The following is a 14852-nucleotide window of genomic DNA, read 5'->3' as shown; positions in this document are numbered from 1 at the left end:
CTGACCCCCTCTCAATATTCCAGTATTTTGGAGATGAGCAGGTCCCCTAGGAGTCGGCAGGGAAAAATTATTAGGTCTCCTTGTAGTTGGTAGGTGCACACTGTGGGTCATTTGTTCCCAATCCCAGCTGTCCTCCCCACTTACATTCTCCTCAAGAGATAATTCACTTTTATTTTCTGTGGTTTGTGGTGGGTTTTTTTAAAAAATGTAGTGGGCTTCATTAATGTTAGTGTGGCATGCCTTTTTTAATTGTGTATAAAGCTGTAAGAAAGCAATCCTCTTGCAGATGCTGGAGACGGGTGCCTTGTGTCCTTATTGATGCCCAGGATTGAACCAGACCCACTTTGCTCTCATTCATGATGGGGGCCAGTGTGTTGACTTACGACTGCATGGATCTGGGTTCAAATCCACACTAGGCCTGGAAGCACATTGGAAGCAAGATAGTTGTAAAGATTCAATGTGGGGGAGGCATTCGTTCAACAAGTGTGGAAATCTCAAGACCTTTTTGGTTGTTATTCTACTTTATTGAAATATAGAAAGTATTACCGAATATACCAAAATATGAAAATATGAAAAAGAAACATAATTCACAAAGAAAGGAAAAGTGAAAAAGATAATGAAGAGGTAAAAAGTAAAAAATATAAGATAATACAATAATACAGAGACCGACTTCCAACTCTCTTCATACAAAACAATATATATATATATATATATATATATATATATATATATATATATATATATATATATATATATATATATATATATATATATATATATATATATATAATTTCTTTTGTGAATAACACTTTAGTTTTATCTGTTTTTACTGTAAATTTTCATTTTCCCAAGCCAGAGATGGAGACCCCGTCCGATGGGGGAGAATCACAACAGTCTCCAGGAAGTGACCGAGAAACTGGGAACACGTTACAGGAACATAGATTTCCAGTGCAATCCTAAAGCCACTTTGCTGGGACTGGGAGCGAGCCCCATTGAATAAATCTGAGCAGGGTTCCGACGAGACCAGCTTTTGGATCGCTTAGCGTGATCTGGCTTGGCTTGGCTTTAGTTTTCTTTTCCCCGACTCAGCCGTGCTGTTGTCCGAACAGCCTGGGGATCCCCCAGAAGCGCCTGTGCGGAGTTACTCCCGAGTAATCCCACTGAGCTGCACGGGGCGTAACAAACGGCAGCCTGGCCGCCCATCCTCATGCAAAGAGCAGGCAGCCCCTTTTCCCCTTCATCTGCAGCACCGAAGGGGTTAAACCGCCGGAGCTGTTTCCTAGAGCGGCCGAGCGAGGGGGCGGGAGGGACGCGGAAGCGGAAAGGCTCCCTTCCGAGTGGGGGGGCGGGGCTGGAGGGAGGGATTGCAAAGGGGCTTCAGCGAGGCATCGGCAGGCCAAAGCCCCGCAGCCGGATCCTGGGGCGGTCTACTCACGAGTAAGTCGTGGCAGAGGAGTGGGGAATCAGCTTCTCCCACCTTGGAAGAGAGAAGCGCGGCTCTCACGAGTGCTGTGGATGGGGGGGGGGATTCGGTTTAAATCGTTTTCAAATGCGGCCCCTCCGCTACTAAACAAATTCCACCCCTACAAAAACAAAAACGAGGCCTGACCTGGGAGGCCCAGGATGATGTCCTCCAATCCCGGGAGCTCAGCAGGGTGGGTCATGGTTAGTCCTTGGATGGGAGACACCCCACCACCACCCCCAGGAAGCCCAGGTTCCCCAGGCAGAGGCAGGCGATACCAGACCACCTCTGCTAGTCTCTTGCCTTGAAAACCCTGCTGCTGGATCACCATAAGTCGGCTGTGACTTGACGGCCCTTTGCACACAAACAGAAAAATGGTGGTGCCAATTATTGGCTGGTCTTGGAGCTGCCCTTCCCAGGCGAGCTGCGAGAGAGAGGAGTAACTGCTTTGCTCCAGACCCTTTGCAGTCTGCTTTCAGACGGGGCTACGGGAGGAGGTGGGCTCTGCTGGGCTCCGTCTGAAAGTAGTCAAAGGTCAGGCCTCCTCCTTGTTGCTACTGATCTGATCAAGCAGGGCTCTTCTCACGGTCTTCAATCTTCAGGAATTTCTCCAGCCAAAGATGGTGACTCTATCCGATGGGGCAGAATCACATCAGTCTCCAGGAAGCGACCAAGGTTGGCATTTTGATTTGAGGAACAGGGAACATGTTACTGGAACGCAGATTTCCAATGCAGTCCTAAAGCCACTTGGCTGGGAGTAATAAGCCCCATTGAATAGGCCTCAGGAAGGTTCCAATTAGGGGATGTACTAAAACTAGGTTTGCCCAACAGCGCTTGCCCATAGACGATGCGTAGCTCCCAACAGAGAATGCATGCTTACCCATTGGGAATAGTGGAAACCATACTTGCCAATAGGAAATAATGACACCACGCTTGCCAATAGGGAACTGATAGACTACGCTTGCCAATAGGGAACTGTTAGACCACGATTAGACTACGCTTGCCAATAGGGAACTGTTAGACCACGCTTGCTAATAGGAATTGATGACACCATGCTTGCCAATAGGGAAGTGTTAGACTAAGCTTGCCAATAGAGAACTGTTAGACCACGATTAGACCATTCTTGCCAATAGGGAACTGTTAGACCACGCTTGCCATTAGGAATTAATGACACCATGCTTGCCAATAGGGAACTATTAGACCACGCTTGCCAATACAGAACTGCTAGACCATGCTTGCCAATAGGGATTAATGACACCACGCTTGCCAATAGGGTTCTGTTAGACCAAGCGTGGTCTAACACTTCCCTATTTGCAAGCGTGGTTTCATTAATTCCTATTGGCAAGCATAGTCTCACTGTTCTCTCTTGGCAAGTGTGGTTTCCACTATTCCCAATTGAAGCGGATCAATGCTTTTCAGTGCCTATGCTTTTAGAACCGACCCCTATGAAGACAATCAAGCCTGTATTACGATATGTAAAGGAGAAAGTACTAAGACTGGAAGTAGATCAATTGGATTAAAATGTCAATTTGAAAAGTATCTATATCAAAAGGGATTGATTGATATTCAATGTTGCCCTACTAATGAAATGGTGGCAGATATTTTGACTAAGCCATTGACAACAGAGAAATTTGTACACTTTCGTGAACTGTTGAATATGATTGATCCTAATGTGACAAATTTTGATGATTAATGATGTCATTGTTTATGTGAACTGAAATGATTAGATCTTGAAGAAGGGGTGTTATAATAGTCAAGATCTAAATTTAGTCATTATGGGGTTAATGTATTTGTTTAGCAACATCATAGACCTGACCTCGAAGTGTAATCTGGCATTTAGCCGATCCTATGTATTATTTGGTGTGTTTGAGAAACTGATTTGCCAATTTGAATTACGTCATTGTTTGAGTTGGTTAACGAGCTCAATTGGTTTCCTGTAGAGATTTCAGTAAAATGGCTAATTTGTAACTCAGTCATATAGCCACTTGCCAGCCGTGCCTATTTGCTTGTTGGTATGTAACCTAATGTTTTAGTAAGCCAACTATGTAGAGTTTAGGAGTTTATTATTTTATCAGGAATTTCCCGTTTTACCTTTTCCCCTATAGACTAGATAAAGTTTGTTACTTTGATTAATAACTACCGTCTCAGCGTTATTATTTTCAACAAATGGTAGCAGAGCATGGTTGCCTTTTTTTTTGATGGTTGTTATTTACCTCGTTATCTATGGTGTTTGCACTGAAAGTTTTTCGGCAGTCTGAGAAGTTTTTCCTTTGCCGGAAGATAAGAAGGCATTTGCAAACTTTCCTTATACTCAATCTGTTTATGTTCATGAAAGAAAAAAAGAAGATGTGAGTGACCAAGCACTGACAAAGGAAGATGAAGAACAGCACCTACAAACAACAAAACTCTACATTATGGACCACGAACCTGACACAAATGAAGAGCCAGAAGGGGCCACAGAGCCAGAAGGGGCTACAGAAGCCAAAGAGTCAAGCATCAGGCAGTCAGGCAGAACAACCAAAGGGATTCCACCAAACAGACTTTCCTGTTTTGCTAGAACAGAGACTGTATCGGAGCCTTCCACATGGGAAGACATAATAAGTATGCAAGAGGAAGGGCTTGTTGAGTTGAAATATTGCTGCACAGGGAAAATGATTGCCGATATACTTACAAAGCCTCTCCCAAAAGACAAGTTTAAAGGTCTATGCCAGAACCTCAATCTTGTAGACTTTGTACGCTAGACCTTGAGAAGGGGTGTTGGAAATACAATGTCTAGTGCACAAAGATTGATTAAAGAAAGGAAGATCAGCAGGGAGCAGCAAGTGTAAGAGTTAGATAGATAGGTTGTGATCCTTCTCCCTTCTCTTCCTGTATTCTTGTTTGTTCCCATAATGCACCCCTCCTCTTCCTTCTAGTTACAGTGAAAGAGAGGAGTAACAGGCCGCATGTTACCCTGTTAGTTATGGACCCTAGTTAGAAATAAGCCTGTCTCTCAGTCGTTTACCAAGTTTGTGATTTCTGAATAAACTCACTTTGTTTAGTCCTTAATCAGATTCAGGATCATTCTTAAGAAAAACCCCATTTCCTTCACTTGGACCCTGATATCTGTCTGACCGTCTCTCCCCCTATATTCTGCCACGACGCTTCCCTCACTTTATGTCAGGCCTGTATTTCAGTTAGTATCGTTTTCTCACCAACTCGCCTTTCAAGGATTGTTGTTCATTCCTAAACTCTTTGAAGCCGACAGTGGTCTGTGAGAACGGAGGCGCCTCTGGGCTGTTTGTAATCTGTAATCTCCTGAAATTGTACTGTTCTGCTGAATGTTTGTTTCCATGCTTTTATATTGTCAAGTGCTAGCCAGTTTGCTCCATTGCTGTCTTTGGTTCTTATGCTCTGCTGACCTATGCTACCAGTAAACCATCTTCTTTGGACATTTTCGTCTCTTGCTGTGGTTTGTGGTTTTCATTAGGACAAGTGCTGACACATGAGCAGGGTCTTCTGCAGGTGTCAACCTGCAAATGGGCAAAATCAACAGCTGTCTGTGCACGTGACTTTTCTGTTGTGACCCCCACAATATGGATCGGCCTGCCTGAGGAGGTCAGGAAGACACCCACTCTCCTGGCTTTCCGCAGTAGGGTGGCAGTGTACAAAACTATTCCCCAAGTTACTTGGCCAAATGGTTAGCAATTGTCTTCTATACTACTGTGTACTGCTTGCTGTAAATTGGTTCCTACGCTGCAGTTTTGCATCATGTGCTGTGTCTTGTTAACATTTATTCTTTGCTTCTGTTTTTTAGATTTCTGGTTGGTTCTACAACCCAAATCCTATTTACTGGTTTCTTGAATGTCCCGTTCTGTTGATTGTATAGACTCACTTGCTGCAATCCATTTTGACTCCCAGGGAGCAAAGCAGAGATAAGGGAAATGGAAAAATGCATGGCTTAATTTGTTAGCTAAATTGGTGACCGTTGTGGGAGCAGAAAGCCAGGGTTTGAATTTTGTAAAGTAAAATAAATTCTCAGCCATGGTGGTCGTCAGGAGCCCAGAACGACGTGATCACAGGGGCATGAATCAGACATGCTGACTGGCTGCCCCACATGCTGTGGATTTTGGCTGGCTCTCCCCCCTCCTGGCCATGTGCCATTTACCTGGGTGCTCACTACTTCGTCCTGCTCCTCTTCATCCCAGCAGCCTTTTTGCTATCCTCTGGAGAGGTCAGATGCACCTCTGCCCCGACCCTCTGCTAGACAGAGCTATTGCCTGTTGTATGAAGCCAAAGGAGAGACAGCCATAGTTAAGCCGTCACCAGTCCTTTTGTCCCCGGCTACAGTTGCCTCTAGACCAGGAGTGTCGAACTCGTTTATTATGAGGGTTGAATATGACATAAATGTCTCTTTGTCAGGCTGGGCCATGTGTACCGTAAAATTTAATGCAAGATACCGGAGATACAAACTTTTATAGTAGACACAGGCAAAGCCAATTAATGATATTATTTTTTACTTAAAATACAAACATTTTTTACTTAAAATACAAACACTATAACACTCTTCCGGTATTTTCTTGTATTTAACAGTCTCTGATCATTGACACCTTGGAACTGGGGTGTGTGTGTCTGCCTCAACTGGTTCGCGGGCCGGATAAGAGCTCTTGAGGGTCCAAATCCGGCCCCCGGGCCATATGTTTGACACCCCTGCTCTAGACAGACTGATCCCCAGATGTGGAAGGCCAAGCTCATACCTTCCACAATGGGTTTACTTTCCAGAAAGCCAGTGTGGTATAGTGGTTAGGAGTGGATGACTCTGGTGAATTGGGTTTGATTCCCCACTCCTCCAGGTGAATCCTGCTGGGTGATCTTAGGCTAATCTCCCTTCTCTCTGAACTCTTTCAGCTCCACCTACCTCACAAGATGCCTTTTATAGAAGACACAGAAGGGAGAGGAAGGGAAGGCGATTGTAAACCATTTTGAGAGTCCTTAAAATTAAAAAGAGAAGGTGGGGTGAAAAAACTCAGGTTAAAGCTTATGCAGATGATTTAGTATGTTTTTTAACTAACCCTAATTGCCAAGTTGCAAATTGGAACAATACCATTGAGGTCTATGGAAATGCTTGCAGGATTCAGGATAAATAGAAATTAGACAAAAATTTTGGTTAAAAATATGACTCTATCACAACAAAGAGAACTGATTAGCAAAACTGGATTTCGTATCGAAAGTAAAGTAAGATATTTAGGAATTTGGTTAACTTCAAATAATTTAAATTTGTTTCAGAATAATTATGTTAAAATCTGGCAAAACATAGTAAGGGATTTTAAAAAGTGGGAGAAGTTGCCGCTATCGCTTTGGTGTCGGATCTCAGTAATCAAAATGATGGTTTTGCCCAAAATGCTTTTTCTATTTCAGAATTTGCCGATCATAAAAGGAGTAAAAAAATTTAAACAATGGAAGAAAGAAATTTTGAATTTTTTGGGGTAAGGAAAGGCACAGGATAGCGTATAATAATTTAATTGAGCTAAAAGAATCAGGAGGTTTAGGGCTCCCAGATTTGAAAATGTATTATGAAGCAACCTGTTTTGGTTGGTTAAAGAACTGGATTTTATTAGAAAACCTTAGGTTATTAGAACTGGAAGGCTTTAATCTAAGAGATGGTTTGCAGGCATATTTGTGGTATGAAAAGGATAAGGTAAATAAAGATTTTAATCAACATATTATTAGGGCCAGCCTATTACAAGTTTGGAAAAGACATAAGAGATTTTTAGAAAATAAAATTCCAGGCGGCTCAATCCTATTGAAGCATTTATGAAAAGAGGAAACCAACTTAATTTAGATCTGGGCAGTTATAGAGATATTACTGATTATATTAGAGAAGAGTGGCAACTTAAATCAAGAGAAGAGCTTAAAATTAAAGATTGGTTTATATATTATAAATTAAACGATATGTTCATTAAAGATAAATGTATGGGCTTTAATAGAAGTAAATCTAAATTGGAATTAACATTAAATTCAGGAAATAAAGGTTTGATAGGTAAGATGTATAGAATTTTAATAGAAATGAACCTAGAACAAGAGAGGATTAAATTAGTGATGATAAAATGGATGAGAGATTTAGGTTATAATATAGATTTAGAGGTATGGGAAACTCTATGGAAAAGAGAATATAAATTTACAGTTTGTAATGAAATAAGGGAAAACATGTATAAAATGTTTTATAGATGTTATATCACACCAGTAATGGTAAATAAAATGAGAGTAGGAAATACAGACCTATGTTGGAAATGCGGAATTGAAAGTAGAACATTTATGCACGCTTGGTGGTTTTGTAAAAAGATCAAAAAAATTTGGAGAAAGGTAGTTAAAGAAACCAATAATTTGATTAATAATAAGGTAAAACTTGATCCGGCTTTTTGTTTATTGGGGATTGTAAGGGAGAAAATCAGTAGAAGTGATAGAGTCATATGCCAATATAGTTTTGCAGCAGCGAGAATTATAATAGCAAGATCCTGGAAGCTAACAAATAGACCTGGAATTAAAGACTGGAGAGAGAAACTATGGTTTTATGTGTGAATGGCCAAATTAACAGATTCCCTACATGGGAAAGACATGGAAGAATTTAAACAATCTTGGTTAAAGGCATTTGCATATTGGGATAAACTGGCAAAGACGAATCTTACTAATTTTGTGACTGGGCTGTAGAAATAATTTTCTTTTTTCTTCTCTAAGTTTAGAAACTATTGTTGTAATATTAACCTGGTAAGACACCACACCGGACGTTCGGCACGGTGGTGGAGGGAAATAGGGGGTGTTCACTATTGGTGGGTATTAAAAGTATTATATATGGAATTATTCTTTTTCTAAACTAATGAATATAATTCAACTTTTTGTATTTTACTATTTTGTATTCCAAATAGATTGTATTATATATATATATATACACACACACACACACATACATATACACACACACACACACACACACAGAAACACATATATATTCATGTAAAAAATTTAAATTAAAAAACAACAACCTCAGATCTCCTCCTCCTCAGAACAAGCATCTCATTAAAAAGCTTGATATGCAATCTAGCGCCATGACATTAATCCTGATCCACAAACTACGACAGTGACGCTTGTTCTGATCCACTGGGGCAATCCTGAGGTACCTCATGAGAAGGAGGGAAAGTGAGGTAGGTGTGCTTTCTTTTGGTCTCTTCCTGCCTTTTTGATATCTTTCCCTCTCCCTCTTCATAGCCACAGGAGTAAGGGCATCTTTCCACAGTCAGAGGCCACCCAAGAGAAAGGGAAGGAGATGGAACAGCAGGACCCAGAAGGAGCTGGAATTGACAAGAGATCAAGGGAAGGTGCCCATCCCATCCAAGCTGCGAGTGGTGATGAATTCTGGGAAAGAGCTGTGCCAGAGAACCTACCTCAGGAAACGAGGGCAGCAGATAGCCATGTTTTCCGGCAGTTCCTTTACCATGAGACTGATGGGCCCCGAGCGGTTTGCAGCCAGCTTCATAGACTTTGCAACCACTGGCTGAAGCTGGAGAAGCACTCTAAGAAGGAGATCCTGGACCTGGTGATCCTGGAGCAGTTCCTGACTATCCTGCCCCAGGGAATGCAGTACTGGGTCAGAGGATGTGGGCCGGAGACCAGTTCCCAGGCAGTGGCCCTGGCTGAAGGTTTCCTCCTGAGTCAGGCAGAGGAGAAGAGGCAGGCAGAGCAGGTGAGGGGGCTTCCTTCACACCCTTCAAGCAATGACTTTATCCAAAGTCTTCTCTGCAAGATATTGATACCTCTAGAGAACTGACTCGGCTGGGAAAATAACCAACGCTTATTTTGGCCCCTGTGCGTGAAGCAGCTCTGTTGGTCAGTGCAGGGGTGAAGAATCTTGCCTGTCTCCCTTGTTATTCTTTCAGATGTGGGGACCATCCCTGAAGATGGAAGTGACGTTTTCCAAGGCAGAAGAAGCTCTGTTAGAGGAAGGGCAGCAGGCAGAGGCCCAGGAGCGTCTCCAAGATGCCCTCTCACAAGGTAAGGTTGCTTTGTGGCTGGATGGGATTGAGGCACATGGTGAAGCTGTGGGGCAGAAAAAGGAAACAGGTCTGCACACAACACAGAGTGAGCTTGTGGGACTAGGTACCACAGGATGTAGTGATGGTCACTCACTAGAAGGAGGAGTAGACAGATTCATGGGGGGCCAAGACAGATTTATGTCACATTGATGTTGCATTCAGCTGAAACCCTGAATGTTCTTGAGTGCATATAATGCATGCCCTGACCTGGATAGTCCCAGGCAAGCTTGATCAGAGCCCAGAAGCTAAGCAAGGTCGGCCCTGGTTGGTATTTGGAAGGGCAACCTCCAAGGAACACCAGGGGCGTGACGTGGAGGCAGGCAATGGCAAACCACCTGCGAACGTCTCTTGCCTTGAAAACCCTATAGGGTCACCATAAGCCAGCTGTGACTCGACAGCACAAAAATCAAGTAATACAAACATCCTGGAAATGGGTGTGTGCGAAGCAGGATTTAAACAAGTAAATGAAATAAGAAAGCTAGGCTAATATTCTTCCTTCCTGTGTTGTCTCCTTTGCAGGCAGTGTAGAGACGCTGTTAGGCGGTCATCTTTGCAGAGGTGTAGAAGCGGCTGCTTCACCTCTGGTCCAGGTAGGGGAGATGAGTCCCCCTTCCTTTCTTGGGGCGGGGGCAGGGTTGATCCTGCAGTTGCTGCTCCGATGTTCAAGTGAAAGAGACCCTTTACCCATGCCAAGCTCTCCATCCTGCCCCTTTCCAGAGCGCCATCTCTGCCTGACGTGTTCTCTGACGAGGGAATCTGCTTTTTCTTTCAGTCACCGGTTTCCTTTGAGGAGGTGGCCGTGCATTTCACCGAGGCAGAGTGGGCCCTGCTGGATCCAGGCCAAAGAGCTCTTTACAAGGAAGTCATGCTGGAGAACTATGGGAGCGTGGCCTCTCTGGGTAAGGCTCTTTCATCGGTGCCATACGTGCAAATGTTTGCCATTGGGATGAAGCATGGATCCTAATCTTGAACAGCAGCAATATATTGTTTTGAGTATCCTTCTTTGTTATTTCCAGGGAATTAGCAAGGAATCGCCATGGAGGATTGCTGCTTCACTTCTCAGCAACTCGTTGTTTGGTAGAATGATAAATCGTGCTGGGAGAGGAGGGGAGGGAGCACTTCTGGGGCCTGGTATCTGAAATCTGAGCATGGATGGAACTTCAAGAGATTGTCAGATGTCCTTGTGTGTGTGCTAATGAGCTCTCTCTTTTTATTCTACAGGGGATGATCAGTGGAATGAGGGCGATGAGGAACTGCATCAGCTATTGCCAGATAAAGTAAAAAATGAAAATTTACAAGAAAATGTCAAGAATCAAGGCAGACCTAAAAAGCAGAAAGGAAGTCCCATGGTCGAGAAGAAGGATAAACCCATTCCTGGCCAAGGGAGGGAGTTCTGTGAACTAATCCCCATAGTGGAGGAAGCATATACGTGTTTGGAGTGTGGCATGAACTTCTCAGATCAAACCCAATATGATATCCATTTGCATATGTACAAAGGAATGGAGACCCATGGATGCCCGGAGTGTGGAAAGAGCTTTCTTTGCAAAGCAGAGCTCCTTAGACATCAAAGAATACATGCAGGAGAGAAACCTTCTAGCTGCTCAGATGACAAGAGGTTGCAGAAGTCAGACCTTTTTCAACCCCAAAGGATTCATTTAGGTGAGAAGCTATTTATCTGCTCAGAGAATGGAAGGATGTGCTTTCATGGAAGGAAAAGTAAGGCAGTCTTCCCAAAGCATAGTATAACGAAGGCACGTAAATGCTTTGAGTGTGGAAACTACTTCAAATTCAGATCACAGCTCCTTGTGCACCAAAAAATGCACACAAGGCAGAGACCTTTTGAATGCTCAGAGTGTGGAAAGAAATTCCGTCAGAGTGGCCATCTTCAAAGGCATCAAAGAACTCACACAGAGGAGAAGCCTTTTGAATGCTCAGAGTGTGGAAAGAAATTCAGCCAGAGTACCTCTCTTCAAAATCATCTAAGAGCCCACTCAGGGGAGAAGCCTTTTGAATGCTCAGAGTGTGGAAAGAGTTTCAGTAGCAGGGGCCATCTTAAACAGCATCTAAGAACCCACACTCGGGAGAAGACTTTTGAATGCTCAGAGTGTGGAAAGAGATTCAGTTGCAATGGTGATCTTCACATACATCTAAGAACCCACACAGGGGAGAAGCCTTTCGTATGCTCAGAGTGTGGAAAAAGATTCAGTCTGAGTGGCTATCTTCACAAACATCTAAGAACCCACACAGGGGAGAAGCCTTTTGAATGCTCAGAGTGTGGAAAGAGATTCAGTCGCAGTGGCCATCTTCAACGACATCAAAGAACCCACACATGGGAGAAGCCTTTTGAATGCTTCGAGTGTGGAAAGAGATTCAGTTGCAATGGTGATCTTCACATACATCTAAGAACCCACACAGGGGAGAAGCCTTTCGTATGCTCAGAGTGTGGAAAAAGATTCAGTCTGAGTGGCTATCTTCACAAACATCTAAGAACCCACACAGGGGAGAAGCCTTTTGAATGCTCAAAGTGTGGAAAGAGATTCAGTCGCAGTGGCCATCTTCAACAGCATCTAAGAGCCCACTCAGGGGAGAAGCCTTTTAAATGCTCAGAGTGTGGAAAGACATTCAGTCGCAGTGGCTCTCTTCAACAGCATCTAAGAACCCACACAGGGGAGAAGCCTTTTGAATGCTCAGAGTGTGGAAAGAGATTCTGTCTGAGTGGCCATCTTCACAAACATCGAAGAACCCACACAGGGGAGAAGCCTTTTGAATGTTCGGAGTGTGGAAAGAGATTCAGTGTGAGTTGCAATCTTCAACATCATCTAAGAACCCACACAGGGGAGAAGCCTTTTGAATGCTCAGAGTGTGGAAAGAGATTCATTTGCAATGGTGATCTTCATAAACATCTTAGAACCCACACAGGGGAGAAGCCTTTTGAATGCTCAGAGTGTGGAAAGAGATTCAGTTGGAATGGTGATCTTCACAGACATCTAAGAACCCACACAGGGGAGAAGTCTTTCGTATGCTCAGAGTGTGGAAAGAGATTCATTTGCAATGGTGATCTTCACAAACATCTTAGAACCCACACAGGGGAGAAGTCTTTCGTATGCTCATAGTGTGGAAAGAGATTCAGTCTGAGTGGCCATCTTCAACAGCATCTAAGAACCCACACAGGGGAGAAGCCGTTTGAATGCTCAGAGTGTGGAAAGAGATTTAGTCAGAGTTGCCATCTTCAACAGCATCTAAGAACCCACACAGGGGAGAAGTCTTTCGTATGCTCATAGTGTGGAAAGAGATTCAGTCTGAGTGGCCATCTTCAACATCATCTAAGAACCCACACAGGGGAGAAGCCTTTTGCATGCTCAGAATGTGGAAAGAGATTCAGTTGCAGTGGCTTTCTTCAACAGCATCTAAGAATCCACACAGGGGAGAAGCCTATTGAATGCTCAGAGTGTGGAAAGAGATTCAACTGCAATGGCGAACTTCACAAACATCTAAGAACCCATACAGGGGAGAATGCTCAAAGTGTGGATAGAGATTAAGTCAGCGTGGCAGTCTTCAAGAACATCCAAGAACCCATACAAGGAGAAACCATGTAACTGCTTAGCTTGGGAAGAGAGTATCAGTGCTGGGACCGTGGAAAGAGATTTAGCCATGATTGAAACCCCCAATAGATCTCACAGGGAAAAGAGCAAGGATGGGTTCTGTAGGTGGAAGGAGATTCACGACCACCTCTTATCTCCTTCTGCATTGAAGATTCCATGCAGGGGAGGAACCTCAGAAATGTTCAATGTGTGGCAACAGTTTGAGGCAGAGATCTCACCTTCATGTTCCTCAGAGAATCCACATAAGTTGATTCGGAAGTGGATCTTCTTTGAATGGTAACTCAAATAAGGGTCCTTTTAGTGGTTGCTCTTCTCTGTTAAACTCGATACTTTAGTTATCTGCCAACTGAACTTTTTCTGACACATGCAAAACCGGTGAAAGCATTTGTTTTCCAAATCCTATGAAGAAATAGGAAGGTAGCAGATATCTATAACCTCCCCGCTGCTGGACAAATCCTTGTGTGGACAGCTGGCAACCATAATTTACAAACATTGTTACCTGACAAGGAACACATGAAGCTGCCTTATACTGAATCAGACCCGTGGTCCATCAAAATCAGTATTGCCTATTCAGACCGGCAGCGGCTCTCCAGGATCTCAGGCTGAGGTCTTTCATATCACCTACTTGCTTAGTCCCTTTAACTGGAGATGCCAGGGATTGAACCTGGGACCTTCTGCATGCCAAGCAGATGCTCTACCATTGAGCCACAGCCCCTCATCAAGTTCTAGGGAGGCATCCTGTAACCCTAATTCCTCCCCAGTCCAGCCTGCTGCAGACTTGTTGGGGTCACCACTTTGAAGCCCAAAGAGTTCTGGCAGTAGGATTAATTTGGGTTGAATGGAAAAGATTTTGCTCCCCCTAACTCAACTACACCAGCATGGTGTAGTGGTTAAGACCTGTAGTTTGGAGTGGTGGAGGCTAATCTGGAGAACCGGGTTTGATTCCCTACTCCTCCACATGAGTGGCGTTTGATTCTCCCTTAAGTGGTAGAGAAAGTCAGCATATAAAAACGAATTCTTCTTCTACTCAGTAAGTTCAAAGGGATCAGGTTGACCCCCTCTCAATATTCCCGTATTTTGGAGATGAGCAGGTCCCTTGGGTTTCGGCAGGGGAAAATTAATAGGTCTCCTTGGAGTTGGTAGGTGCACGCTATGGGACATTCGTTCCCAATCCTAGCTGTCCTCCCCACTTACATTCTCCTCAAGAGATAATTCACACTTTGTTTTTTTCTTTTCTTTGGTTTGTGGTGGGTTTTTTTAAAAATGCGGTGGACTTCATTAATGTTAGTGTGGCGTGCCTTTTTAAATTGTGTATTAAGCTGTAAGAAAACAATCCTCTTGCAGATGCTGGAAACGGGCGCCTTGTGCCCCCATTGATGCCCAGGATTGAACCAGACCCACTTTGCCCAGATTCATGATGGGGTCAGTTGAGTTGAAGAGCCAGAGTGTTAACTTACGATTCGGTGGATCTGGGTTCAAATCCACACTAGGCCTGGAAGCCCTTTGGAAGCAAGATAGTTGTAAGGATTCAATGTGGGGGAGGCATTCTTAGAAGAAATGTGTTCAACAAGTTTGGAAATCTCAGGACTTTCTTTTTTGTTCTACTTTATTGAAATATACAAAATATTACAGAATATACCAAAATATGAAAGAAAACATAATACACAAAGAAAGGAAAAGTGAAAAAGATAAAGAATAGAGGTAAAAAGTAATATAAGATAA

The 14852-nt window shown here is 43.4% G+C and overlaps 1 protein-coding gene across 1 annotated transcript in view; it reads left to right on the top strand.

The window, feature by feature from the left end:
• The window catches only part of NMUR1 (neuromedin U receptor 1), a 121258-nt gene that overhangs the window by 25277 nt on the left and 81129 nt on the right, over window positions 1–14852 (top strand). Inside the window, exons 5-8 of the mRNA XM_056849930.1 lie at window positions 1110–1151; window positions 1248–1437; window positions 9373–9487; window positions 10048–10118. Of these exons, the coding sequence (XP_056705908.1) occupies window positions 1110–1151; window positions 1248–1437; window positions 9373–9487; window positions 10048–10118 (418 nt within the window). The remainder of the gene's footprint in view (window positions 1–1109; window positions 1152–1247; window positions 1438–9372; window positions 9488–10047; window positions 10119–14852) is intronic.

The sequence above is a fragment of the Euleptes europaea genome, chromosome 5, assembly GCF_029931775.1.
Source record: "Euleptes europaea isolate rEulEur1 chromosome 5, rEulEur1.hap1, whole genome shotgun sequence".
Lineage (NCBI taxonomy): Eukaryota > Metazoa > Chordata > Lepidosauria > Squamata > Sphaerodactylidae > Euleptes > Euleptes europaea.
Note: the sequence above shows the minus strand (reverse complement) of the source record. Positions and strands in the feature narration are given on the sequence as shown.